We start from the raw sequence: 25,873 nt of genomic DNA on the forward strand, positions 1-25,873 counted from the left end.
TTTATTTATTTACTTATTTTTAAATATATTTTTATTGATTTCAAAGAGGAAGGGAGAGGGAGAGAGAGATAGAAACATTAATGATGAGAGAGAATCATTAATCGGCTGCCTCTTGCATGCCCCCTACTAGGGATGGAGCCTGCAACCTGGGCACGTGCCCCCAACCAGAATCAAACCTGGGACCCTTTAGTCCGCAGGCCAATACTCCACCCACTGAGTCAAACCAATTAGGGCTGGAATCTCCTTTTAAAAAAAGCCTTGTGTACTTGTTGATTATATAACAGAGGATATGATACATAGGGTGAGGTCCAGAGGTTCTGAGCACAGGTCCCCATGGAGTTGGGTGCGACATCCTCCAGGCACATAGGTGTATTCATTAGCCTGGAAGTTTTCCATAACCCGTAGTTAAGGGATTTAATTTAAATTTTTTTGTTATCTAGACTCCTGAGGGCTTAGGTGGAAAGGTGGGGCATTGGGGAAGAGGATCCTGAAGTTTCATGAGAGTGGGGATGAGCAGGGCTGGGACCCTGTTTGTTTTCTGAGTTGGCGTCCTGACTCTTAGTTATCCCAGGTGAGCAGCCCCCCTGCCCTAGCCTCGGTCTCATTCCATGAAACAGGGAAGGAGATTGAGTTGCCTGACCTTTTCTGGCTCTGATGTGGCCTGAGGGGTGTGGGGACCGTGGGCCACGCAGAGAGGCGCTCATTCATACCCCTTCCCCGGCTGCCACAGGTCTTGATTGTCCGCAGCACAACCATCACCCTGACACCCAGCCCAGAGACCGAAGTATCACTCGTCTATCGTGGCTTCATCCACCCACTGCTTCCGGGAGGGCCCGGTGGGCCAGGGGCTGAGGACGTGGCTGTGTGGGCCCGAGCCCAGCGCCTACACGTCCTGGCCCGGATGGCCCGTGGCCCTGACCCAGAGAACATGGTGAGGGTGCCTGGGACACTCAGAGGGTTGTTTATGGTCAATACGGGTGAGGGGATGTGTGGTGCGGAGAAGACTAGGAGAAATCCTTGGGCAGGAGATGTATCCTTAGTGGAGGGAGGGCCATGGAGTGTTCAGTTGTGAACACAGTTTGGGAAATTGTGAAGAGGGTGGGGAAGGTTTGTCTTACCAAGTCAGATTCCCCTGAGGAGGAGGAGGGTCCCTGGTGGATTTGGGGGCACTTGGAGGTTCTTGGAGTCTAAGGAACCCTGAGGCGCCCCTCCTCTTCCCAGGAGGAGGTGGCTGCTAGGTGGGTTTGAAGCTCTCAGAGGTTTCAGAGATGGGGGCTGTGGCAAGTCCTGAGGCCCTGTCTGTCCTCACCCTACTGCAGGAGGAAGTGGGGCGCTGGGTGGCTCAGCAGGAGAAAGAGACGAGGCGGCTACAGCGCCCAGGGTCTGCTCGTCTCTTCCCACTGCCTGGCCGGGCCCACAAGTACGCGGTGGAGATCCGGGGCCAGCTCAATGGCTCGGCGGGCCCTGGGCACAGCGAGCTCACCCTGCTGTGGGACCGGACTGGTGTGCCAGGTGGCAGTGTGAGTACCCAGACCCAGGCCTCTGATCCTCTGGGATTTCTGAACCCCAGGCCACAAACCTTGGCTTCTGAACTCTGGACTCACCTTGCACCCTCCAGGCTCCGCTTCCTGACCCCCAGACTCTGACCTGACCTGACATTCTGACCCCTGCCCACATCTGTACCTCTTCCTTCCCTAACCCCACTGCCCCTGACTTCTGCCCTCCATACTTTGACCTCTGATGTCTAGAATGTTTCAAATACTGATCCCCTTTTGTCTGCGAATGGCCTAAATTCTGACTTGGTACATGCCTGACTTCTCAATCTTATCTCTAAACACTTAGTCTTTAGCTCCAAACTCTGATCCCTACTTCACACCTTGACTCCTGACCCTCAAGTTGGAACATGGGCCCCTGACTTCCTATGCCTCCTCCCCCAGGAGATCTCCTTCTTCTTCCTGGAACCCTACCGCTCCACGGCCTGCGCCTCCTACTCCTCCTGCCTGGGCTGCCTGGCAGACCAGGGCTGCGGCTGGTGCCTGGCCAGCTCCACCTGCCACCTGCGCCAGAGTGGGGCTCACTGCATGGCCAGGGGGGCCCGCAGGTCCTTGCTGGTGCTGGTGCCTGCCCTCTGCCCGCTCTGTGAGGAACATCGAGACTGCCACGCCTGCACCCAGGTGCCTGCCAGACCACTGAGGGGGCAGTTTCAAGTTGGAGGCAACCAAAGCAGGGGACTGGGGAAGAGGGACATGGGCAGCCAAGGGTCCCCAAGGTGGCAGTATGGGGGCATAGCTGGGGCCATTGTCTTTGAGCTGTAGGTAGACATGAGCCAGGTGGGGAGCAGAGGAGAGGGACTGGAGAGGGGGCTCCTGGCAGTCAGGACTTTAGGGGCCAGAAAATCCAATGCGTCGCCTCTTCACCAGAGGGGCATTTATCGGCTTGGGCTGCAGAGTCCACGGGTAGGCCTTCGGGCCTGTGACCTCCGATGGTTTAGACCAGTGATGGCGAACCTATGACACGCGTGTCAGAGGTGACATGCGGACTCATTTTTTTGGTTGATTTTTCTTTGTTAAATGGCATTTAAATATATAAAATAAATATCAAAAATATAAGTCTTTGTTTTACTATGGTTGCAAATATCAAAAAATTTCTATATGTGACACGGCACCAGAGTTAAGTTAGGGTTTTTCAAAATTGCTGACACACCGAGCTCAAAAGGTTCGCCATCACTAGACCATGGTTTCCCTGGAGGGTCCTTCCTTGGGAATGGCAAGGGAGCCACAGGGCTCCAGACTTGCATCCCTCGCTCAGCCAAGTGGAAAGAGTACCTTTCTGTCCCCACCCCACTGTCACCCCCCAGGTCCACAGGGGTCCCAGAAGTACATTTTACTGCCTCTGGTTGGGTCTTGTGCCAGCTCTAGGATCAGTCAGTGTGGCCAGGGGTGGGGATGGCCCCTTGCCTACCTCTGGATCCCAAGGATTGCATTTGCCCCACCTGGACCATACAAAGGGATTCTTGTGCCCAAAACGCGAGAGGTTGCTGGGCAGGCAGAAGCCATGGATGTTGTTGGCTGAAGGGGAAAGTCTGGAGGGGCAGGCAGGGGGAGAGGGCAGGGGCTTGGAGGGGTGGTCTTAGGGGTTGGGTAGGTGAGGGAAGCAGGGCACTGGGAGCCCAAGAGAGAGGGCTAAGCTGGGCTCTTACTTCTCTAACCCCCCAGGACCCCTTCTGTGAGTGGCATCAGAGCACCAACCGCAAAGGGGATGCGGCATGCAGCCGGCGAGGCCGGGGTCAGGGTGCCCTGAAGAGCCCAGAGGAGTGTCCCCCGCTCTGCAGCCAGTGAGCCCCACTGGGCCCAGGAAGCAGGTGTGGGTGTGTGTGTATAAACCAGCCATGGCGTGACCCTGTCTTCACTCCTCACCTCCAGGCGCCTGACCTGTGACGACTGCCTGGCCAACTCAAGCCAGTGTGCCTGGTGCCAGTCCACCCACACCTGTTTTCTGTTTGCTGCCTACTTGGCCCGGTACCCATATGGGGGCTGCCGAGGCTGGGATGACAGGTGCGGTCAGGGTGGGTAGCTGGGCTTATGGAGCGGAGGTTGGAGAGGCGGAGGTGGCTGGGCTCTGACACCCTTCACACCTGCTGCCCTGCAGCGTGCACTCAGAGCCCCGGTGCCGGAGCTGTGACCGCTTCCTGACCTGCCACGAGTGTCTGCAGAGCCATGAGTGTGGCTGGTGTGGCAATGAGGACAACCCCACACTGGGGCGGTGAGGCCTGGGCGGTGGGGCAGGTGGGTGGGCAGGATGGGGTGGGCAGCTCTCCACGGCCCTAATTCTAACGGCTGCCTGTTTCTCTGCCTCTTTGCCTTTTCCTTACCATCATCTCTGTTTTTCTCCCTCCCCCCTTTTCTTAGTTTTTCTCTTTTCTCCCTCTTCACTCTGTCCCTGCTTCTGTGACTTGTTTTCTCTCATTGTCCTTCCTTCTTCTTGACCTCCTGTTTCTGTCTCCTTTCATTGTGTCCCTGTCTCTATCTCGCTTGGGTCTTTCACTGTCGTTTTTGTTTGACTACTCTGTTGCTTCCATTTCTCCTTCTTTCTGTCTCTCCATATTTATATTTCTCTCTCTCTCTGATTGGCTTTCTCTCTCCTTGTAACTATTTCCATCTCTTGTTTCTTTATCATCTCCCACTCCACCACCTTCTTCAATCTCCCACCCTCCAGGTGCCTCCAGGGGGACTTCTCAGGGCCCCTGGGTGGGGGTAACTGCTCCCTGTGGGTGGGGGAGGGCCTGGGGCTGCCCGTGGCCCTCCCTGCCCGCTGGGCATATGCCCGCTGTCCTGATGTGGATGAGTGTCGCCTGGGCCTGGCACGGTGCCACCTGCGGGCGACCTGCCTGAACACGCCCCTCAGCTACGAGTGTCACTGCCAGCGAGGTTACCAGGGTGATGGCATCACATACTGCAATCGCACGTGAGTGGGGCATGGGTTTCCATGGAGATGCTGCCCCGGGGCTGGGGCATGTGGAGATGGGAGGAAGTGATTATGGTGCTGGAATCCCTGCTGTGGAACCAGCATCCCAGTGAGCCCCAGGTTTTTACCTTGCAGACTAGGTCCTCATTAGAGTGACAGGGTCCCCAGTGTAACACTCCTTACTGTGGAGGCAGGTCACCCATGTACTAGTAGTCTTCAGAGTTGCCATGGAGATGGAGGAGAACCAAGTTGAAAGGGGTTTTCATAGAGAACAGATCACTAGTAGTGATGTATAGTTACTATAGAGACAGGAGTTCCCACGTGTGATTGCATTACCTTGGAGACAAGGCCACCCACGTAGTCTAGGACCAGTGGAATGGGCAGTAGCTTGTGATGGTGTTGCCATGGAGATGATGGGATGGAATGGGATGGCAGGGGATGCCTTGGGCACTCTGGGCCTGCCCAGCCCTTTCCCCACCCCTGTCATGGCCCCTCAGGTGCCTGGAAGACTGCGGCCATGGTGTGTGCAGTGGACCCCCTGACTTCACCTGTGTGTGTGACCTGGGCTGGATATCTGATCTGCCCCCGCCCACGCCTGCCCCGGGACCCCCCGGCCCCCGCTGCTCCAGAGACTGTGGCTGCAACTTTCACAGCCATTGCCGAAAGCGGGGGCCTGGCTTCTGCGATGAGTGCCAGGGTGAGCTGCCTTCCTCCCAGACGCCCCTGGACTGGCCTCAAGGGAGCCTCCTCGGGGTTCCAGTTTTCTTTTCTCGGTGTGGGCTTCAGTGTCCCCTCATCCCACTACCTGCTCCTGACCCCTGACCTGCTTCAGTGGCACTCATCTCATTGGTGGGGCCTTAGTCCCCACTCTTAGGACTTGCTATTCCCCCGAGTCTGGGCCTTGGTTACCCTCCTTTGAAGCAGCCTGGTGAGGTCAGGGATCAGGTGAGCCAGTTGGGCAGGCCCCTTCCCACCCTTGTCCCTGACTCTCTGTCCTGCCTGCTGGGCCCTCCACAGACTGGACCTGGGGGGAGCACTGCGAACGGTGCCGGCCCGGCAGCTTTGGCAACGCCACGGGCTCAGGCGGCTGCCGACCCTGCCAGTGCAATGGGCATGGGGACCCACGCCGTGGCCACTGCGACAACCTCAGTGGGCTCTGCTTCTGCCAGGACCACACCGAAGGTGCTCATTGCCAGCTCTGCATCCCTGGCTACTATGGGGACCCCCGGTGAGCCAGGGGCCAGACAGGTGGGATAGGGGTTAGGGACACGTGGGATGGGGTAGGACTGGTCTGACACTGGCTCTTCTCCATCTCCCCAGGGCCGGTGGCTCCTGCTTCCGGGAGTGTGGGGGCCGCGCCCTCCTCACCAACGTGTCCTCAGTGGCACTGGGCTCACGCCGGGTTGGGGGGCTGCTGCCTCCAGGTGGTGGGGCAGTGAGAGCCGGGCCAGGCCTTTCATACTGTGTGTGGGTTGTCTCGGCCACTGAGGTGCTACAGCCCTGTGCTCCTGGGACCCTCTGTCCCCCACTCACCCTCACCTTCTCCCCCGACAGCAGCACCCCCTGCACGGTGAGCTCCGAGGGCACTAGGGTTCAGACCCATGTTTTCCCCACCCAGTTGGACTCCTTATAGACCCTGACCCCCATCATCCCATTTTTTTATCCTTTAAACTCCAAACTCTAGTCCTTCAACCCCCAGCCCAAAGACCTTCCCATTTACCAGATCACTCTTGTTTCCTGGACTCCAAGTCTCCAACCCCCAGATCCTCAAACTGCCTTCCTCAGTGCAGCATGGTAAATATACGGCGTGTGCTAGCTCTCACCAGCTGGTGGTGGCCACCAGGAGCTGTGTATTGAGAAAGAGGCACCAGGTGAGAGTGTCTGATTGATTAGCCATGTCTGCTGTCAACAGGGGGAATGGTGGTCTCCATGCCACAGTTTGACAGTCTGCCCAGTATGTTCAAACAGCCCATTTCCCTGTCTCAGATTGTCCTCTCCTCCTCCTCCCAGACCCCAAGCATCCCTCTTTCTCATCCTCATCACCTCATAATCCTCGCTCTGCACCCCTCCAGCTGAGCTACGTGCTGGCCTTTGATGGCTTCCCACGCTTCCTGGACACTGGCGTTGTGCAGTCGGACCGTAGCCTCATTGCTGCCTTCTGCGGCCAGCGGCGGGACAGGCCCCTCACTGTGCAGGCCCTCTCTGGTATGGGGACCTGGGAGGTGGGGCCTCTGTCCTGGGCTGTGTATCCCTCGCTCCCCTGCATCTTGCTGACCAAGGTGGGCTTAAGACCCAACCCACCTCTGCCACTGACTTGCTGGGTGAGGCAACCCCTTGCCACCTGTGGGTCTCCGTGTCTTCAGCTGAGAGGCAAATAGAGTATTGCTGGGCTGCCTCTGGAGAGAAGGGCCAAGCGGATGTGTCTTGGGGCACACAGAAGGGCTGGTGCGAGGACCCTGAAACCTCCTCAGCCTCGGTTCCCTACCCGGGCTGATGATGTCCTCGGGGCATGTGGCTGGCGGTCATGATTGGGGGTGCTACTGGTATCTCATGGGTAGAGGCCAGAGGTGCTGCTCTATACCCTACAGTGCACAGGAAAGCCCCACAACCAGGCTCAGCAGGGCTGAGGGAAGCCCAGCTCAGGCTGATGGAAATGCACTAGAAATAATTTGTTACCATGTCTGGAAATGCTTCCTTTCGTACTGCAAATCAGAGTGGCTCCAAGGCTGGGAGAGAGAGGCAGAGTTGTAGCTGGCAATCCAGACCCCTCACAGTGAGTGAAGAACCGAGGGGCCCCTCATTTCGTTTCACTCACCAGGTATTTACTGAGCACCTGCAGTGAGCCAGGCCTGAGCTAGAGGTTAAGGGTGCAGCAGTGAACAAGGGGCACAAGTGCGGCCCATGGTTCACTGTGTGTGCGTGTGTGAGGGGAGGACATCAAACAAAGTACACTCAGAATAGTGAGGGATGGAAGGAAGTGGAAGAGAGTGCCTGGCCTGTCGGGGGGAGTCCTGGAGAGCTTCTGTGCAGAGGTGAAGTCTCATTTGAGACCTGAAGGGGGCGGTGTGGGTAAGGGGGACTCCTCAGGGGAGGATTAGCAGGTGCCTGGGCCCTGAGAAGCAGGAGCCGGGCCTGGTGCTGGAGCCAGAGGGCCAGGGGAAGGCGATGACGTCAGAGGGCCTTCAGGGCCTTTTTATTTTTTTCCAATATAATGTTGACTCATTTTTTTACATATTATTAATTCCTGTCTCCCCTGCCTCCTTCCTCCTCCTCTGCCCCCCACATCTTTTTAAGGAGACTTTGAAAGAACAGTAGGGAGTTGTGGAAGGTTTGGAGCTTGCGAGTGACAGGTTCAGATTCATGTTTTTTAAGGATCACGTGGGATGACTGAAGGGCAGAGTGTAGGTGAGCCAGGGAGACTAGTGGGGGGTCAGACAACTGAGGAAGTGGCAAGCAGTGGCTGAATAGGAGAGAAATTTAAGCTTTAAAACCAATAGAACTTAATGGGCTGGACAAGGGAGAGGGGTGCAGTGAGTATAGATGATCGGGTGGCTGGCTTCCCTGCCCAATTACATGGGTTTTTCTCAAAACCTGGGGATGGAGCCGCGCCTGGACCTTGGCCTTGCTACATGCCGCTGGCCTCTCTCCCAACAGGGCTGCTCGTGCTGCACTGGGAGGCCAACGGCTCCTCGTCCTGGGGCTTCAACGCTTCAGTGGGCTCTGCCCGCTGTGGGTCAGGGGGCCCTGGGAGCTGCCCTGTTCCCCAGGAGTGTGTGCCCCAGGATGGGGCCGCAGGGGCTGGTCTCTGCCGCTGTCCCCAGGGCTGGGCTGGCCCACACTGTCGCATGGCTCTGTGTCCTGAAAACTGCAATGCCCACAGCGGGGCAGGGACCTGTAACCAGGTACAGGCGGGATGGGGTGAGTTAGGTGGGACAGGGGTGGTGCTCAGGGCTCCCGCCGAGCCTCCTCCTTCTGTCCCCCAGAGTCTGGGCGTGTGCATCTGTGCTGAGGGCTTCGGGGGCCCCGACTGTGCCACGAAGCTGGACGGCGGACAGCTGGTCTGGGAGACCCTCATGGACAGCCGCCTCTCAGCTGTGAGTTGTGGCAGCCCAGTTTCTGGGGAGGTTCCACACAGCCTGGATCATTCTCCCTCCTCCACTCCTGGGACCACTCCCCAGACCCTGTATTCAGCCTGATACTGTCATGACCTTAGCCTGACCCCTCATGTCCCCACCCCCACCCTCAGGACACTGCTAGCCGCTTCCTGCACCGCCTGGGGCACACCATGGTGGAGGGACCTGATGCCACCTTGTGGATGTTTGGGGGCCTGGGCCTCCCCCAGGGGCTGCTGGGAAACCTGTACAGGTGAGAACTGCCTGGGGAGGTGGGATACCTAAATGAGAGAGAGAAGGTCACCTCAGCGATGCTGAGATACCTGTCACATAAGAGTCCCTCGGGGATGCAGAAGAGGACACTCCAAAGGACACTGTGACACTTGTCCCAGAAAGTTCACCTCAGGGATGGATACTTGGGTGGTGTTACTCTGGGGGATCGTAAGGTGACTGTCATAGGAGGGTCACCCTAGGGGCTGCTGGGATATCTGCCAAGTGTGGGGTCACCCAGGGGATGCTGGGATGACTGGACAGTGAGGCTGCTTTTTTTTGTCGGTTCCAGGTACTCAGTGAGTGAGTGGAGGTGGACACAGATGCTGGCAGGAGCTGAGGACGGAGGCCCAGGCCCCTCACCCCGATCCTTCCATGCAGCTGCCTATGTGCCCGCTGGCCGTGGTGCCATGTACCTGATGGGGGGGCTCACGGCTGGGGGCGTCGCCCGAGACTTCTGGGTCCTCAACCTCACCACCCTACAGTGGCGGCAGGAGAAGGTGAGCATGTCTCCCCACCCCCAAGCCCTAAAACCGGGCTCTGGCTAAGATGACCAGGGAGCTCCTGCCAGCTTCTTCCCCAGAGGACATGGCTTCCTCCTGGGCTCCAGCACAAGTCCCAGAATTGAGTTTCATTGGCCGTCTGGGTCACATTGTGTTCCCCAGCTGATCTGGTCAAGGGGTCTGATGCCCTGGTGGGCCAGCCTGTGGAGCGGTACAGTCAGCCTACGCAGCCAGAGCGAGAGCAGAGGGGCAAGGGCTTCCCAAAGGAGCACAGGCTGTTGCTGCCTGAAGAGGTGACGCTGAGAGGCAGGCATGGGAAGAGGCCTGCTGCACACCTGCTGGGACCGGGGCCGGGCCGAGGGCCTGTGGTCTGATCAGCCCGGGCAGCTCACTATCTCCTTAGCGAGTTCAAGCGGAGTGTGGGGAGTTTTGAGTCTCACTTCTACCCTCAAGATGACCCCTGACCTCTGGCCTCCCATGACCTCTGCCCTCTGTCTCTCAGGCCCCTCAGACTGTGGAACTCCCAGCTGTCGCTGGTCACACCCTCACTGTGCGTAGAGGCCTGTCTTTGCTCCTGGTGGGCGGTTACTCTCCTGAAAATGGCTTCAACCAGCAGCTGCTCGAGTACCAGCTGGCGACTGGCACCTGGGTATCCGGAGCGCAGAGTGGGACACCCCCCACAGGTGGGCTAGGGACCGGAGAGCACAGCGTCTCTCATCCACCCCACGCTCTATGGCCGCTGCCCCTCACACCTTGTTACCTCCCTGTCTTCCCCTGACCCTACCCAGATCCTCAGGTACCATCTCTTGAGAATGAGGAGTCAGTTTCTCTGTCTAACACCCTCCCCTTGACTCCATGAAAAGCTGGCCTCTTCCTGTCCAATAATGCTGGTCACCATCTCCTCTCCCAAGAGCACTATCCCTCAGATAGTCTCCTTTCTCTTCCTCTCCTTCTATTCTTTGATCACTGTCCCCAGGACATTCTGGCCACCCCGTCTCCCTCTTCCCTTCCCCAGAGCCTCTGATGGTTATCCCTTGAGCTCACGGGAGAGAGAGGGGTTGGGAAGGGCTCCTGAGTCTGTGGCCTCAGGGCCTGGGAAGGTGTTGTGGTCATGAGAAGGGGAGCCCGGGAAGGTGGGGGCCTTCCTGATCCCCAGGCCTTCCCCAGCCTCTGTTCTCACTCTCCCCCGCCCCCCCCACCGCCCAGGTCTCTATGGTCATTCTGCCGTCTACCATGAGGCCACCGACTCTCTCTACGTGTTTGGGGGTTTCCGCTTCCATGTGGAGCTGGCAGCCCCGTCCTCCGAGCTCTACTCCCTGCACTGTCCTGACCGAACCTGGAGCCTGCTGGCCCCTTCTCAGGGGGCAAAGGTCAGGAAAGGTGGTCTTGACAGATGGATGTAGTGGGTGGAAGGGAGGGGGCCTCCCTATCCCAATGATCCAGGACTAGTTCTAACCTGGACTCCTACTTCCCCTTCTTCACAGTCCCTTGAACTGAACTGTGACATCCCAAGTCTCCCCTGCTTCCATCCCTGGCTTGGAAGAAGGAATCCTAGACTAGGAGTTCAGAGGCCTGGGTTCTGTTCCTCCCCGCTCTTGGTGCAGCCCTGGCAGGCCCCTCCCCCTTCCTGGCCTCCCCATCTGGAACTGGGGCTCTGAAGCTCCTTGCACTTCCTGCCTTCAAGGCCAAAAGAGCGGGGTGTGGGAGAATTTGCAACCTTGGATGTGCTGGTTAGAGACAATTGCATTTTCCGTCCACCCGACATATTTCCAAGTCCTTCACAGATGCCCCCAGCCCCGCTGGTGAGGTTACATGAAAATGTGACGTCCATTTTAAGCAGTCTGGGCTAGTTCCTGGGGAGTAGCTTGTAACCAGTCTAGGGCCTGCACTTGGTGCCAGGGGTCTGCTTGTCCAGGGACCAGGCCCACAGGTAACGGAGCTCACAGAGCACAGGGTGTGGGAGTGCAGGAACAGGAGGTGGCTCTGGGGCCCGCTGAGGAAGGAGGGAGGTTTCCTGGAGGAAGGAGGTGAGATCTGAGGAAGGATCACTGGGTGGGCTGGTAGGTGCTGGGGTGTAGGGAGAATCAGCGTGGCCAGTGGGCTGAGAGAGTGAGCAGAGGACTGTGGGCTCTGACAGGCCACCTGTCTCCCCAACAGCCCCGCCCCCGACTTTTCCACGCCTCAGCGCTGCTAGGGGACACCATGGTGGTCCTGGGGGGACGCTCGGACCCTGATGAGTTCAGCAGCGATGTGCTGCTCTACCAGGTCAACTGCAACTCCTGGCTGCTGCCTGACCTCACCCGTAAGTTCATTGCTGTCCCTGCGAGCCCCCGGCCTGGGACCCCTGCTCATTAGGAGTCACTTGGGTCCCTCAGACTCTCAGGCAAAGCTCCTGTCCTCTCCATGGTATCTAAACACCCAAGGGGATGCCCTCCTTCCTTCCTTTTTTTTTCTTTTTTCTTAGAAAAGTTTATTTTGCTGCTTTTATTGGGGTCTATGGTGGGGGCCTAGGATTTCTACTGGCTCACTCATTATTGGTGAATTTAATACATAAGAGCAGAATTTAAAGCACAGGAAGAGCCCTAACCGGTTTGGCTCCGTGGATAGAGCGTTGGCCTGTGGACTGAAAGGTCCCGGGTTCGATTCCGGTCAAGGGCATGTACCTTGGTTGCGGGCACATCCCCAGTTGGGGGTGTGCAGAAGGCAGCTGATTGATGTTTCTCTCTCATCGATGTTTCTAACTGTCTATCCCTCTCCCTTCCTCTCTGTAAAAAAAGCAATAAAAAAATATATTTAAAAAATAGGGGTCACAGATAGAGAGAGGGAAATAAAGAGAGAGAGAAGTGTCTGGGGTTCTGCTTATATCAAGGTTGAGGGTGAGGGCCTAGGGTTTGGTGGGCTCACTATTTCTTGGTGAATTTAAAACTTTAAGAGGAGGATTTTAAAGCACGGGGAAGAGAAAACAAACAAGTAGCCCAAATAGTCACATACTGAAATCAACCAAGTTCTCTAAAACAGAGGCACCCCCATCAGGGAGGCACCCGGCTCTATCTACCTGGTCCTGGGGTGGCAACGTGTGACTCCAGATAGCCTTCCTTGAAGCAGATGCCTCTTTGAAAAGGATGTCTGGCAGTCAGAGCCTCAGCCAGGCACTTGCATTACAAGAAGAAAAACAACAACTGTTAGGGCTGTACTGCAACATTTGTCTCATTCTTAATTTTACTCGCTGCTCCTCTTTTTCTCTCTGTGTCTCTCTCCCTCTCTTTGGTTTTGCTATCTGTGTCTGATTCCCTGGCCTGTCAGGCCTTGTCTGTCGTTCCTTGTCCTGCCCCGACTGTCTTTCCTCTCCTGAGCTTCTCTCACTGCTTGCTCCGTGTCCCTCTGTGGCTGGTATCTTTGTGTAGGTCTCTTCCCGGGGTCTCCTGCCTGTTCTCTCTTTCCCCAGGCCAGGCCTATGTGGGGCCACCGATGGAGGAGTCTGTGGCCCATGCTGTAGCAGCAGTGGGGGGCCGCCTGTACATCTCAGGGGGCTTTGGGGGAGTGGCCCTGGGCCGCCTGCTGGCCTTGACCATGCCCCCCGACCCCTGTCGCCTGCTGCCGTCACCTGAAGCTTGTAACCAGTCTGGGGCCTGCACCTGGTGCCATGGGGTCTGCTTGTCTGGGGACCAGGCCCACAGGTAATGGTGCTGACTGGCAGCTCAGGGGAGGGTGGTGCTGGTGCTCTCCGAGGGGGTTCTGTGCTGGGCCAGGCTGGATGCCGGCTCACATGGGAATATGGGCAGCTCATCACAAGGCAGGGTGGGCTGGGCGACTCCGAGGGGGCAGTCCTGCTTGTGGGAGCGTTATCCATGGGGCTCAGGCACCACCTAAAGGAGCTGGGTCTGAACTGGGCCCTAAATGACCAGGAGACTTTACACCAGCAAAGTTTCAGAGGTGGGGCTGCGATTGGCGTATTTGAAAGACCACCTGAGTTTGGAGAACATGAGACTGGAAAGTTGGATGGGGTCGGCTCAGAAAGCACTTCCCCAGTGCTTGGCCGAGGCACTGGCTCCATCCAGTCCACAGACCTCCTCATCTGTAGTTTGGGAAGCTGAACACGTCAGGAAGCTGAGCTCGCTGTCGTAGGTTTAGCACGGACTCATTTGGCTCTACTTGTCCCATTAAATGTGCCACCATCTTTACTACAGCAGTAGTAGAGGGTTGGATTTATGGGGTGTTATGTAAGAATGCGTACATCCACTGCTTTTCTGAAGTCTGGAAAGTTCTGAAGCACACGGGCTTTCAAAGATTTTGGGTAAAGGGTTATGGACATCCACTGTGAATGACAGGGAGTCACAAAGGTTTGTGCAGGAGGTGGCAGGGGCAGCCCTGGGCAGAAAGTGAGGTTGGGGCTATTGTGAGGGAGGGAGTGACCAGGGGAGGCTGCAGGTAGAAACGAGACAGGAGGCCAGGGCAAGGGGACGAGGTCTGAGCAAAGGTCTGCAGAGGTGGGCAGGAGGGGACAGTCAGAGAAATTCAAGAGGCTGAAAGCCTTGGTGCTGGAGGGGCAGGAGGATGTAACATGTTGTTTAGTGTCACTGGCCTGGGTGACCGGTGGACATGGGACCATTGGCAGGTGGGATGGGGAAGGAGCAGGATTGAGTCTTGTGCTGAGTGCAGTTTGGCATACAAGAGGGCCTGGAGGCGGGGATGGGAGGAGGAGGGACGAGGCCTGGCTGGGTGTGATGAGCCAAGGCCTTGTGTCTTCCCAGACTGGGCTGTGGGGCACCGGCTTGCTCCCCAATGCCTCATTCCCCTGAGGAATGCCGACGTCTCCGGACCTGCAGTGAGTGCCTTGCCCGCCATCCCCGGACCCTGAAGCCTGGAGATGGAGAGGTGAGTGGTGTGAGGGAGGGTGGAGGGGCTCAGGAACCACCATGCTCTTCAGCTGTGATTGGGTGGGAGGATCTGGGTCAGGAGGGATGCTGGGGACCCCGAGGACCTCATAGAGTCTGTCTTCCCCCACCAGGCATCTGTCCCCCGCTGTAAGTGGTGTACCAATTGTCCCGAGGGTGCCTGCATCGGGCGCAACGGGTCCTGCACCTCAGAGAATGACTGTCGGATCAATCAGCGAGAGGTCTTCTGGGCAGGGAACTGCTCAGAGGCTGCGTGTGGGGCTGCCGACTGCGAGCAGTGTACCAGGGAGGGCAAGTGCATGTGGACACGGCAGTTCAAGAGGACAGGTGAGCACCGAGGCTGGGTCCCTGAAAGGAGAGTTTGGGGGCCTGGACTCCTGTCTCTGAGGGAGGAGGGGCTGGAGATATGGACTCCTGATCTGAGGGAGGAGGGACTGGGGGCCTGGACTCCTGGTCTGAGGGAGGAGGGGCTGGGGGCCTGGACTCCTGGTCTGAGGGTGGAGGGTCTGGGGGCCTGGACTCCTGGTCTGAGGGAGGAGGGGCTGGGGGCCTGGACTCCTGGTCTGAGGGTGGAGGGTCTGGGGGCCTGGACTCCTGGTCTGAGGGAGGAGGGGCTCCCAGCATCCCAGTTCTAATCACTATGCCCCCAACCCTAGGGGAGACCCGCCGCATCCTCTCTGTGCAGCCCACCTACGACTGGACATGCTTCAGCCACTCTCTGCTGAACGTGTCCCCGATGCCAGTGGAATCATCACCCCCATTGCCCTGCCCCACTCCCTGTCACCTCCTGTCCAACTGCACCTCCTGTCTGGACTCCAAGGGTGCGGACGGGGGCTGGCAGCACTGTATCTGGAGCAGCAGTCTCCAACAGGTACTGCACTCTGCCAGGGTCCGGGCTCTTTCCTCTCTGCCCTGCCCTGACTCTCTCCGCTGCCTCCTTCTCTATCCTGCTTCCTCTCCATCTCCTCGCTCTGGGTCTCACCTTCACTCCCTTTCTCTTCTCTCCTCCCAGCGTCTCTGTCTTCCCTCCTTGCCTCGTGAGCCTCCCTGTGTCTTCTTGCCACACTCTCTCAGCTCTTCCTCACGCACTCAGCCCTCCCCGCCATCCTTCCATGACTCCTAACCATCCCTCTTCCTACCAAACCCTTCCACTTCTTCCTCCATCTCTTTCTCTCTCTGCGTTTGAAACTTTTGCTTTTAAGAAACAGAAACCCACTTGAGCTAGTTTTATGATAAGGAACTGGGTGTATTTGATGGGATGTAGACAGGAAATACTGCTGCTCTATGGTTCCTGGGCCATGTGGTCTCGGATCTCAGCTGTTCTCTGCATGTCTCCATCCTCCGGTTTCTCAGCTCGGTGATAACACACATGGCTAAATAGCAGCCCTGACCCTCAGTCTAGGTGACGTTCTAATTCTAGAGACCACAGTCATCTCTGTTCATTGGTTCGCTGACATTCTCAAAGGGACTTCAGCTCAGCTGAGGAGTTAGGTGTCCAGCCTTGGCCCAAGGGGACAGCCAGAGAGGGGTAGGAGCACATGATTCTAACTTAGGGTTCAGACCCGCCCCTCATCTCTGGCTGTGGGCTGGAGAGATAATTCTGGAAGGTCTGGGGAGGCACTATATATGCCAGTGACAGTCTGCCCCTTGACTGCCCAGTACATACTCTCTCATAAAGCCCATTCTTTTAAAAAAATTTTTTATTGATTTTGTAAAGGGAGGGAGAGAATGAGGGAAGGAGGGAGAGAGAAACATCGATTGGTTACCTCTCGCACACATCCTGATGGGATTAAACCTGCAACCTGGGTGTGTGCTCTGACCAGGGGTTGAACTCCCTTTTGGTGTATGGGATGACGCGCCAACCAACTGAGCCACCCGGCCAGGGCATAAAGCCCATTCTTAAGGTGCCTCTGCCCAGCATGCTTTACTGTCCCAGTGACAGACATTGAAAGCATTTATCCTCCCACCCTTCCCAGCGGCAGACAAGATTCACCTCCTGCTGTCATATCTGGAAGCAGGGTCACTGGGCCAGAGTTCCGAGTCTCCAGTTCCCACCAGTGTCCATGCCCATTCATATCTTCAGTTGTAAGACCCAATCGAGGTGTGACTCCCCATCTCAACCCATGAGTCTACACGAATCCTTGGTAAAATAAGACTGATATCAACAGACCCCGTGTAAGGTGTTTCTTTTTTTTTTTTATCGATTTCAGAGAGGAAGGGATAGGGAGAGAGAGAAACATCAGTGATGAGAGAGAACCATTGATCCGCTGCCTCCTGCATGCCCCCCACTAGGGATTGAGCCCGCAACCGGGCATGTGCCCTGACCAGGAATCGAACCATGATATCTGGGTTCATAGGTAGATGCTCAACCACTGAGCCAAACTGGCCGGGCCCCATCTGAGGTGTTTCAACACCAGTGACCAATTCACCAGTTCTCCAGATACAACCTGGAAGCCAACAACTCAATACACTTCTGACACTCTCCACCTGGAGCAGTGCCAGATCCCACAAGTTAAAGAGCTCAGAAGACTGCCCCGCTCCAGACGTCAGTCACAGGTCCAGGCCTCCTGCGCTTCTGACCCACCAGCTATAAACCCAGTGCCCAGCAACCCTACTGCAGGTTTGCTGATTTGCTAGAACAGCTCACAGAACTCAGAGAAGCATTTCCTTACTAATGCCAGTGTATTACAAAGGATGTGGTTTAGGAAGAGCCACGTGAGGAGGTTAATAGGGCCAGGGGAGGAGGGTGTACAGAGTTTCCATGCCCTCTCTGGGCACACTAGCCTCCCAGTGGATGTGTATACCAACTCTGAACCTTGTGTTTTTCAAGAGTTTTTATAGAGCTCAATCACCAGGTCAGTGGGTGGGGCTAAAAGTGAGAAACATCAGTGATGAGAGAGAACCATTGATCCGCTGCCTCCTGCATGCCCCCCACTAGGGATTGAGCCCGCAACCGGGCATGTGCCCTGACCAGGAATCGAACCATGATATCTGGGTTCATAGGTAGATGCTCAACCACTGAGCCAAACTGGCCGGGCCCCATCTGAGGTGTTTCAACACCAGTGACCAATTCACCAGTTCTCCAGATACAACCTGGAAGCCAACAACTCAATACACTTCTGACACTCTCCACCTGGAGCAGTGCCAGATCCCACAAGTTAAAGAGCTCAGAAGACTGCCCCGCTCCAGACGTCAGTCACAGGTCCAGGCCTCCTGCGCTTCTGACCCACCAGCTATAAACCCAGTGCCCAGCAACCCTACTGCAGGTTTGCTGATTTGCTAGAACAGCTCACAGAACTCAGAGAAGCATTTCCTTACTAATGCCAGTGTATTACAAAGGATGTGGTTTAGGAAGAGCCACGTGAGGAGGTTAATAGGGCCAGGGGAGGAGGGTGTACAGAGTTTCCATGCCCTCTCTGGGCACACTAGCCTCCCAGTGGATGTGTATACCAACTCTGAACCTTGTGTTTTTCAAGAGTTTTTATAGAGCTCAATCACCAGGTCAGTGGGTGGGGCTAAAAGTTATACCCCTCTAATCATTTGTTCTTTCTGGTGACCCTCTCCAAGTCACCTCAGTAGCATAAACTCATGGGAGAAAGGGGCTCCTGGTGAATTGTAGCTTTGTGCCAGGAATCGGACAAAACCCAAATTATTTTTTTGTGTTGCACCACATCATCCTGTAGGCAGGTTGTACAAATTAAATGGGAGGATGTGTTGATAGAACATGGAGCAGAGCCTGCCATTAAGTAAAAACTCAGCAACGCCCCAGGTTCCACCCACGGGAAGATTCCCAATCTCCACTTTCTGGGACACACCCGGAGGATCCCTGCATGGGGTGGGGAGTGGATGTCCCTGTGAGGGCTCTCAGTGTGACCCTGCAGTGTCGGTGCTGAACAAGCGGAGGCCTCTCCTCCCCCAGCCTGGGCTCTATCTGGTGATGGAACGTCTCCCAGATATTATTGAGATTGCCATCATTCGTCTCTGTGGTGCTCCAGGGACCAGAAAGAGAGCACGTGCTGCTCCCCCCGCCGCTGTGGGCCTGCCAGGCTCTCAGGGCAGCTCCAGGCCTGAGGCAGGGGAAGTGATGGAGAGCACCAAGTTGATTCTGCCTGCGAATGTGAGAGGACTTCCGCCAGATCTTCTGGTTAAAGTGTTGGCTCAGGTTTTTAAAAACCACCACAGCACAGACCAAGCATAAGAGTGTGCAGGCCAGGGCTGTTATGATCTGGCTCAGGGGCAGCTGTATTTCAACCATCCAGCATGTTCCTTTATGGCTTTGGCCTCAGAGCCTGGCACAGGCAAGAGAGTGCTCTCTTCCCTGGCTGGCTGACTTCTTTCCTTCCCTTTCTCCCTTCAGCAATAATATATATAATTGTTGACAGTATTACAGATGTCTCCCTTCCCCCCACCCCTTTAACCTTTACACCAGTTTCTTTTTTTTTTTTTTTTAATTCTAACTCAAGGACTTTTTTTTTTTTCTAGCCAACATCTTTTTTTTTTTTTTAATACATTTTATTGATTTTTTACAGAGAGGAAGGGTGAGGGATAGAGAGTTAGAAACATCGATGAGAGAGAAACATCGATCAGCTGCCTCCTGCACACTCCCTACTGGGGATGTGCCCGCAACCAAGGTACATGCCCTTGACTGGAATCGAACCTGGGACCCTTGAGTCCACAGGCTGACGCTCTATCCACTGAGCCAAACCGGTTAGGGTGCAAGGACATTTTTTTAATTGATTTTTAGAGAGAGTGGAAGGGAGAGGGAGAGACAGAGAGAAATACCAATGTGAGAGAGACACATCGATTGGTTGCCTCCCGCATGGGCTGGGAGTCTGTAACCGAGGTACATGCCCTTGACTGGAATCGAACTCAGGACCCTTCAGTTTGCTCTATCCACTGAGCAAAACTGGCTAGGGCCACCACATTCTTTATTGAGCACCTCCCTTATGCCCAGGCACTTTGCTAGGCTGTGGGCACATCATAGATGAGCTTGGATCCTGCTCTCGGAACTTACATTCGTATGTCTCTGCCAGGAGCACAGGCAATGCAGATGGGCAGCATCGCATTTGGCCATTAGGGAGGTCATAGCAGAAGGCGCTGTGCAGACTGGAGCCTTAGGCTTCTCTCCACCAACTTGCAGATTGCTCTCCTGTCTGCCGATGGGTGCACTAAATTTAGATCCAGAGGCCTAGCCTGGTAGAGAATTTGGCAGTTGAGCAAGGCTCAGCTCACCGCTGGCCATAACCCTCAATGGGCTCAAAGCTCCGGCCACAGCAGTCGGGGTTTTCTATTTCAGGATTGCATGCTGGCTTTGGTTTTTCCTAAGTGCTGCCAGCCAACCAGCCCAGACGAATCTCTTTCCTCTTATACTTTACTTAAGGCCCGAGCAGTAAATAAAACGGTCTTATTCACTGAGGTCCGCTCCCAAGAGCCTGACCCTCATTACGCACCTTGTCTGGGTCTCAGGATGTGATAAGCGATGGCATGTGAGCTGCTGCTCAGCCGCTGACGGTGGACTTCTCAGCTTCCCAGGCCAGGACGGGAGCTGTTGCCCCAGCAGCCAGGTCCTCCTGATTCTCATGTCTATCTCCACCTGGGATCATTGTAAGAAGCATCTGGGCCCTGAGCCAAGGGGGTAAAGAGGACTCACTGCACCAACACAGCGGACCTCTGGGAAGCCTGGTGGAGAGTGCAGCCAGGTGTCCCTGGGGACGGGAGCTGGAGCTGGAAAGCCGCCTCTCCATCGGTGTTTGGGGGTGTGGTGCTTATCTTTGCTTTCTTTTCCTGCTTCTTCCTCTCCTCGTCATTGCTGTCATTTGCTCATTCAAACGGCCCTGAAGCCCGGGTTACATAATCTTCTAGTTTCAAGGGTGTCCCTAGTCTGACTCAGTTATGGATGCTTGAGAGGGAGAGTGCCATGATGACCCAGGTGGTGTCCACTTTGGCCCACCCAGCTGTGGCCAGGGAGGGTGAGCTCTCTGAGAAAAGGGTGTAGCTGGGAAGATACCCAGGATGTGTTTATCTGACCCAGTGGATCTGCATTTCTCCTCCTCTGGACAGTGTCTGAGCCCCTCATACCTGCCCCTGCGATGCATGGCTGGAGGCTGTGGGCGGCTGCTCCGAGGGCCCGAGAGCTGCTCCCTGGGCTGTGCTCAGGCAACCCAGTGCGCCCTGTGTCTGCGGCGCCCCCACTGTGGCTGGTGTGCCTGGGCGGGCCAGAATGGGGGTGGCCGCTGCCTGGAAGGTGGACTCAGTGGCCCCCGTGATGGTGAGAGGGGCTCGGGGGTGGGGTGAGAGGGGCTGGCAGGGAGCATGGAGGGGTGCTGGGGGCTGTCTCAGAGGTGGGGCTCAGGGGAAGTAGGAGCAAGGGCCTGGGTGGCTGGGTGGGAGATACAGAGGCCCCAGTGAAGCCCTGCATCTTGTGCTAGGGCTGACGTGTGGGCGTCCTGGGGCCTCCTGGGCCTTCCTGTCCTGCCCTCCTGAGGACGAGTGTGCGAACGGGCACCATGACTGCAATGAGACTCAGAACTGCCATGACCAGCCCCACGGTTATGAGTGCAGCTGCAAGACGGGCTACCTCATGGACAAGTGAGGCTGCAGCCGGCCTGGGGCCTGGGGTGGAGTCCAGGGAAGAGGGTCCAGGGGAGAGGGTCCGGACAGACTGGAGTAGGAGAGTGTAAGGAGCAGTAAGGGATGGAGCATGGACCAAAGCAGGGTGAAAGAAAACGGTCCAAGGCGTGATGGTGGTAGGATTGATCCAGGGGGGCTGGGTCGTGGAGGGCAAGGTTATGAATTTGATGGGGTACCCCAGGAAGAGGGGCTGTGGGCAGGCTCCTACAGAGGGGGGAGATGGAACAGCAGGGTGAGGACGGTGAGGGTGGGCTCGGCCACTGCCCTGCCCTGACCCCGCCCCGTCCCTGCAGTGTCACGGGGCTGTGCCGCCCAGTGTGCGCCCAGGGCTGCGTGAATGGCTCGTGCGTGGAGCCTGACCACTGCCGCTGCCACTTTGGCTTTGTCGGCCACAACTGCTCCACGGAGTGTCGCTGCAACCGCCACAGCGAGTGTGCTGGCGTGGGGGCCCGTGACCACTGCCTGCTCTGCCACAACCACACCAAGGTGGGCCGCCCAGGCCTCGGGCCTGACCCCGGACCGGTCTTTCCTTGCTTTCAGCCCATGTTCCGGCATCTTGAGCCTCAAACGGGGTTGGGGATGGCATTACCCTGTCCCAGAGAGGTGTGGGAAGGCTTTGGGGACACTGCTCAGGTTGAATTCACAGAGGGGCTGCCTTGGAATAGTGGACAGTTGGTGCTGGGCCAGGGAGGGTGGTTATGTGGAGGATGATTTGGAATAGTTTAGGGAAGGCGCTTTCTGAGCTCAGCACTTTGGGTTGTAAGGACCGACCCCCTGCCACTAGAGGTGCGTAAGTGAGGGCGGCAGGGGGAAACAGATAGGCTGGGATTGCCCACGCCAAGTGCCAAGCCTGCTGCCCTTTTGTGGGAATCTCAGAACCTAGAACCTCCCCACTGTCGTGCCCCCCCCACCCCCGCGCCCCACCATGATTCTCCAGTCCTTCTGACCACATTGTCCCTGGCTTCCAGGGCAGCCACTGTGAGCAGTGCCTCCCGCTGTTCGTGGGTTCTGCTGTGGGGGGCGGGACCTGCCGGCCCTGCCACACCTTCTGTCGTGGCAACAGCCACGTCTGCATCTCCAGGAAGGAGCTTGAAATGGCTAGGAGGGAGCCAGAGAAGTACTCCCTGGATCCCGAGGAGGTGAAGGGACTGGGATGTCGAACTCCTGGGTCTGAGGGAGGGGGGCTGGTCCATGCCTTCTCGTGATTACACTGTCCTTCCTTGGCCAGATTGAAAACTGGGTGACAGAGGGCCCCAGCGAAGACGAGGCTGTGTGTGTAAACTGCCAGAATAACAGCTATGGGGACAAATGTGAGAGCTGCCTCCACGGCTACTTCCTCCTGGATGGGAAGTGCACCAAGTAAGTGGACGGGCCTAGGTCCTTTGCCCTATTCATTGGGCAGAGCTCTGGGAGTCAGACCCCTCCTCAGTCCTCAGGAGAAGATGAAATCCCCAGGGAGCCCCCGGGCCAGGTGTGGGGGGAAGGAGCTGGACTCAGATGGGAGACCCCCAATCTCAGAGGCAGTGCTGAGGTGCAGGCTACAGAGCAACCCTGGTGGAGACTAGAGGGCAGAGAGAGGGCTGCTGAGGGAAAGGCCTCAAGATACCCTCCCGGCCTGCCTTCCTTCTGAATGGTCAGCTCAAGCTGGGCTCTGGTCCTCACCCTGCCACTTAGCAGCTCTGTGGTCTTGGGTGAGGGCTGGACCTCTGAGCCTGTTTTCTCTTCTGGGCTGGTTTGGAGCTCACATATGCAGCGTCCAACAGGGCCCCTGCAGGTCATGAGAGCACTATAACCCCCGTCTCCTCCCCTCCTCAGATGCCAGTGTAATGGCCACGCGGACACCTGTAACGAGCAGGACGGGACCGGCTGCCCGTGTCAGAACAACACAGAAACGGGCACCTGCCAGGGGAGCTCCCCCAGTGACCGCCGAGACTGCTACAAGTACCAGGTGTGGCTGGAGACACGAGTCACGGGCCCAGGGCCCCGCAGCCCCCAGGGATCAGAGCTGGGAGGAGGCAGCCTGGCCCAGGCAGGACCGACATTGTGGTTTTGAACTCTGAGGTCATGGGATCAAGGGCAGCTTGATCGACTGTTTCTGAGGCCCAGTCAGTTTCAGGCCCCGGGCAGTGAGGCTGGGCGACCCAGAAATGAGCCCCTTGGGGGATCACTCAGGCTCGTGAGGAGACAGACTCCACTGTAGATAGTCACGACTTAAATGTTGCAAATGCCAGGAAACCCATTTGTAGTAGCTTAAACGAAAAAGAAATAGTATTGGCTCTCAAAACTGGGGTCTGGAGTCTGCCCTCAGGAGTGGTTGGATCCAGGCGCTCACACAGCGCCGTCAGGAGTATCTCTTCCCTTCACACTGACTGCTTTCCTTGTTGGTTTCTGTCTCAGGCAGGTTTCCTCCAAGTGGCAGCTCCTACATAATGACCTTGAGCTGATAGGGGATCTTCATGTCGTTACTGACACCCATATTCAAATTCCTTGAGTCCATTTCCTTTCTTTGGCCAGGGGGGCTCCTGGAACCCCTGCATTAGCCACCAGGTTGGCTGCCTGTTGCAAGCTCGCCTCCCACAGAATGGATATTCCATGCTCCCTCCTTGGAGTACAGCTCTCCCCCACCCCCCCGACTTCTCTCTCTAGTTTAGAAGGGAGAAAAAATCCCTGTTTGCCTCAGTCACCCCCACCCATCTACAGAAGTATCATATCTACAAAGATGCAACTCACCCAGAATGCCAGCGGAGCTTCGCAGGCCTTACTGACGCTTGACATTTCCATCCTGGACCAGAATTGTTGCTTTCTTGATAAATAATCAGAGGCCCATTGGCCTTAAAAACACACAAAAAGAAGTCCCAGGGATTAACTCAGCCCTCCTCCTCCAGCAGCTCTGTCCACAGCTATGACACAGCGGTTTCTTTAGGTTCTAGTAACGATAGCAGTAGGGAGGATGGATGTGGGAGGCCCGTCACCGAGGGGCGCTATGCTGTGGAGACAGTGGAGATGGCACAGAAGTGGAAGGCTCTTCAGGGCTGTGCTGGGCCTTGGTGAGGTGTAGATATAAGAGGAAAACGAGGCTCAGAGACGTGCCATGTCCTCTTTCAGGTCAGCCAGCCAGTTGGGTTTGGAGCCTGGACTGATCCTGGTCTGATCCTAGAGCCTGAGTGGTTTCCACTGGACAAAATAGCTGTGATCCATCCACTCATTCACGCATTTACTGAGCACCTACTATATGGCAGGCACTGTGCAAGGCGCTGGGGCACAGTAGGGAACAAAAACGGGCACAATGATCTGTTCTCAAGGAATTTACATTCTCATGGGGCGTCCAGCAACAAACAATTGAACAAGTCAGATAGATACACGGAGTGGTAGTGATGAGCAGTAAGGAGGGAAATTAAGCAGCAAGGAGGGCTAGAAGTGTTGGGAAGCGAAAATGGTAAATAGGCCAAGGAAGGCCTCAGTGAGAAGATGACACTTGAGTAAAAACCTGTTGGAAGTCAGGATGCCAGACACACAGACATGGGGGAAAGGCAAGGGCAGATGGAGAGTGATCCAGGTAGAGGATCAGCCAGTGCAAAGGCCCTGAGGTAGGACCTATCCACACAGTCCAGAAACAGTGAGACTGGCCCACCCTGTGCTGGTTTCAGCAGTCCTGTGAGCCAGCCATGTTTACTACCTACGTACAGAGGAAGAACCTCAAGTTTAGTGAGGTTCTGTCACTAGTTCAAGGCTGCACAGCTAGTGAGGAGGTGGAGCCAGGATTCAACAGAGTTCCTCATCGCTGTGCTCAGAGTTCCAGAGGCCTCATGCTGTGGTCACTGGGTGACACCAGGGATAGCAGTGCTGGAGTTTAGGGTCCTGGCAGCATCCACACTGTGCCAGGGGGCCCAGGGGGATCCCAGAAAGCAGCTGGGCCACTGGGGGGACTGGGGCCTTGCTACCTACCAACAGGTACAGAAGCCAGTTTTGCTTGGAGGAGTGCTGGGCACTAGCTCAGCCTGATGGCTGCCTCCACCCACCCACAGTGCGCCAAGTGCCGGGAGTCCTTCCACGGAAGCCCACTGGGAGGCCAGCAGTGCTACCGCCTCATCTCCGTGGAGCAGGAGTGCTGCCTGGACCCGACGTCTCAGACCAACTGCTTCCACGAGCCCAAGCGCCGGGCCCTGGGCCCTGGCCGCACGGTCCTCTTTGGTGTGCAGCCTAAGTTCACCAACGTGGACATCCGCCTGACGCTGGATGTGACCTTCGGTGCCGTGGACCTCTATGTCTCCACCTCCTACGACACCTTCGTGGTCCGCGTGGCCCCCGACACGGGCGTCCACACAGTGCATATCCAGCCACCCCCACCCCCACCACCGCCCCCACCCCCTGCGGAAGGCGGGCCCCGTGGGGCTGGGGATCTGGGGGGACCAGGGACCGGGAGTGGGTCGGGCACCCCAATGGAGCCACGGGTGTGGGAGGTGTGGCCACGGGGCCTGATCACCTACGTAACAGTGACGGAGCCATCAGCGGTGCTGGTGGTTCATAGTGTGCGGGACAGACTGGTCATCACCTACCCCCACGAGCACCACGCCCTCAAGTCCAGCCGCTTCTACCTGCTCCTGCTGGGCGTGGGAGACCCCAGTGGGCCTGGCGCGAACGGTTCGGCTGACTCGCAGGGCCTGCTCTTCTTCCGGCAGGACCAGGCCCACATTGACCTGTTTGTCTTCTTCTCCGTCTTCTTCTCCTGCTTCTTCCTCTTCCTCTCACTCTGTGTGCTCCTCTGGAAGGCCAAGCAGGCCCTGGACCAGCGGCAGGAGCAGCGCCGGCACCTGCAAGAGATGACCAAGATGGCCAGCCGCCCCTTCGCCAAAGTCACCGTCTGCTTCCCGCCCGACCCTGCTGCCCCAGTTCCTGCCTGGAAGCCGGCCATACTCCCACCACCCACCTTCCGCCGCTCTGAGCCTTTCTTGGCACCCCTGCTGCTGGCAGGGGCTGGCGGGCCCTGGGGACCCGTGGG

The 25,873-nt window shown here is 56.8% G+C and overlaps 1 protein-coding gene across 1 annotated transcript in view; it reads left to right on the forward strand.

Annotated features, from left to right (window-relative positions):
• The window catches only part of MEGF8 (multiple EGF-like-domains 8), a 51,970-nt gene that overhangs the window by 15,800 nt on the left and 10,297 nt on the right, over positions 1-25,873 (forward strand). The window contains exons 12-40 of the mRNA XM_014531425.1: positions 731-931; positions 1,320-1,520; positions 1,938-2,174; positions 3,216-3,334; positions 3,423-3,554; positions 3,649-3,762; positions 4,216-4,464; positions 4,962-5,161; positions 5,482-5,692; positions 5,785-6,034; positions 6,537-6,669; positions 8,119-8,366; positions 8,448-8,558; positions 8,711-8,829; positions 9,139-9,346; positions 9,852-10,032; positions 10,556-10,719; positions 11,507-11,651; positions 12,795-13,026; positions 14,101-14,224; positions 14,358-14,571; positions 14,901-15,115; positions 20,305-20,512; positions 20,673-20,832; positions 21,168-21,360; positions 21,843-22,013; positions 22,103-22,233; positions 22,690-22,822; positions 24,900-25,868. Of these exons, the coding sequence (XP_014386911.1) occupies positions 731-931; positions 1,320-1,520; positions 1,938-2,174; positions 3,216-3,334; positions 3,423-3,554; positions 3,649-3,762; positions 4,216-4,464; positions 4,962-5,161; positions 5,482-5,692; positions 5,785-6,034; positions 6,537-6,669; positions 8,119-8,366; positions 8,448-8,558; positions 8,711-8,829; positions 9,139-9,346; positions 9,852-10,032; positions 10,556-10,719; positions 11,507-11,651; positions 12,795-13,026; positions 14,101-14,224; positions 14,358-14,571; positions 14,901-15,115; positions 20,305-20,512; positions 20,673-20,832; positions 21,168-21,360; positions 21,843-22,013; positions 22,103-22,233; positions 22,690-22,822; positions 24,900-25,868 (5,973 nt within the window). The remainder of the gene's footprint in view (positions 1-730; positions 932-1,319; positions 1,521-1,937; positions 2,175-3,215; positions 3,335-3,422; positions 3,555-3,648; positions 3,763-4,215; positions 4,465-4,961; positions 5,162-5,481; positions 5,693-5,784; positions 6,035-6,536; positions 6,670-8,118; positions 8,367-8,447; positions 8,559-8,710; positions 8,830-9,138; positions 9,347-9,851; positions 10,033-10,555; positions 10,720-11,506; positions 11,652-12,794; positions 13,027-14,100; positions 14,225-14,357; positions 14,572-14,900; positions 15,116-20,304; positions 20,513-20,672; positions 20,833-21,167; positions 21,361-21,842; positions 22,014-22,102; positions 22,234-22,689; positions 22,823-24,899; positions 25,869-25,873) is intronic.

The sequence above is a fragment of the Myotis brandtii genome, unplaced genomic scaffold (genome assembly GCF_000412655.1).
Source record: "Myotis brandtii unplaced genomic scaffold, ASM41265v1 scaffold803, whole genome shotgun sequence".
In the NCBI taxonomy this organism is placed as follows: domain Eukaryota; kingdom Metazoa; phylum Chordata; class Mammalia; order Chiroptera; family Vespertilionidae; genus Myotis; species Myotis brandtii.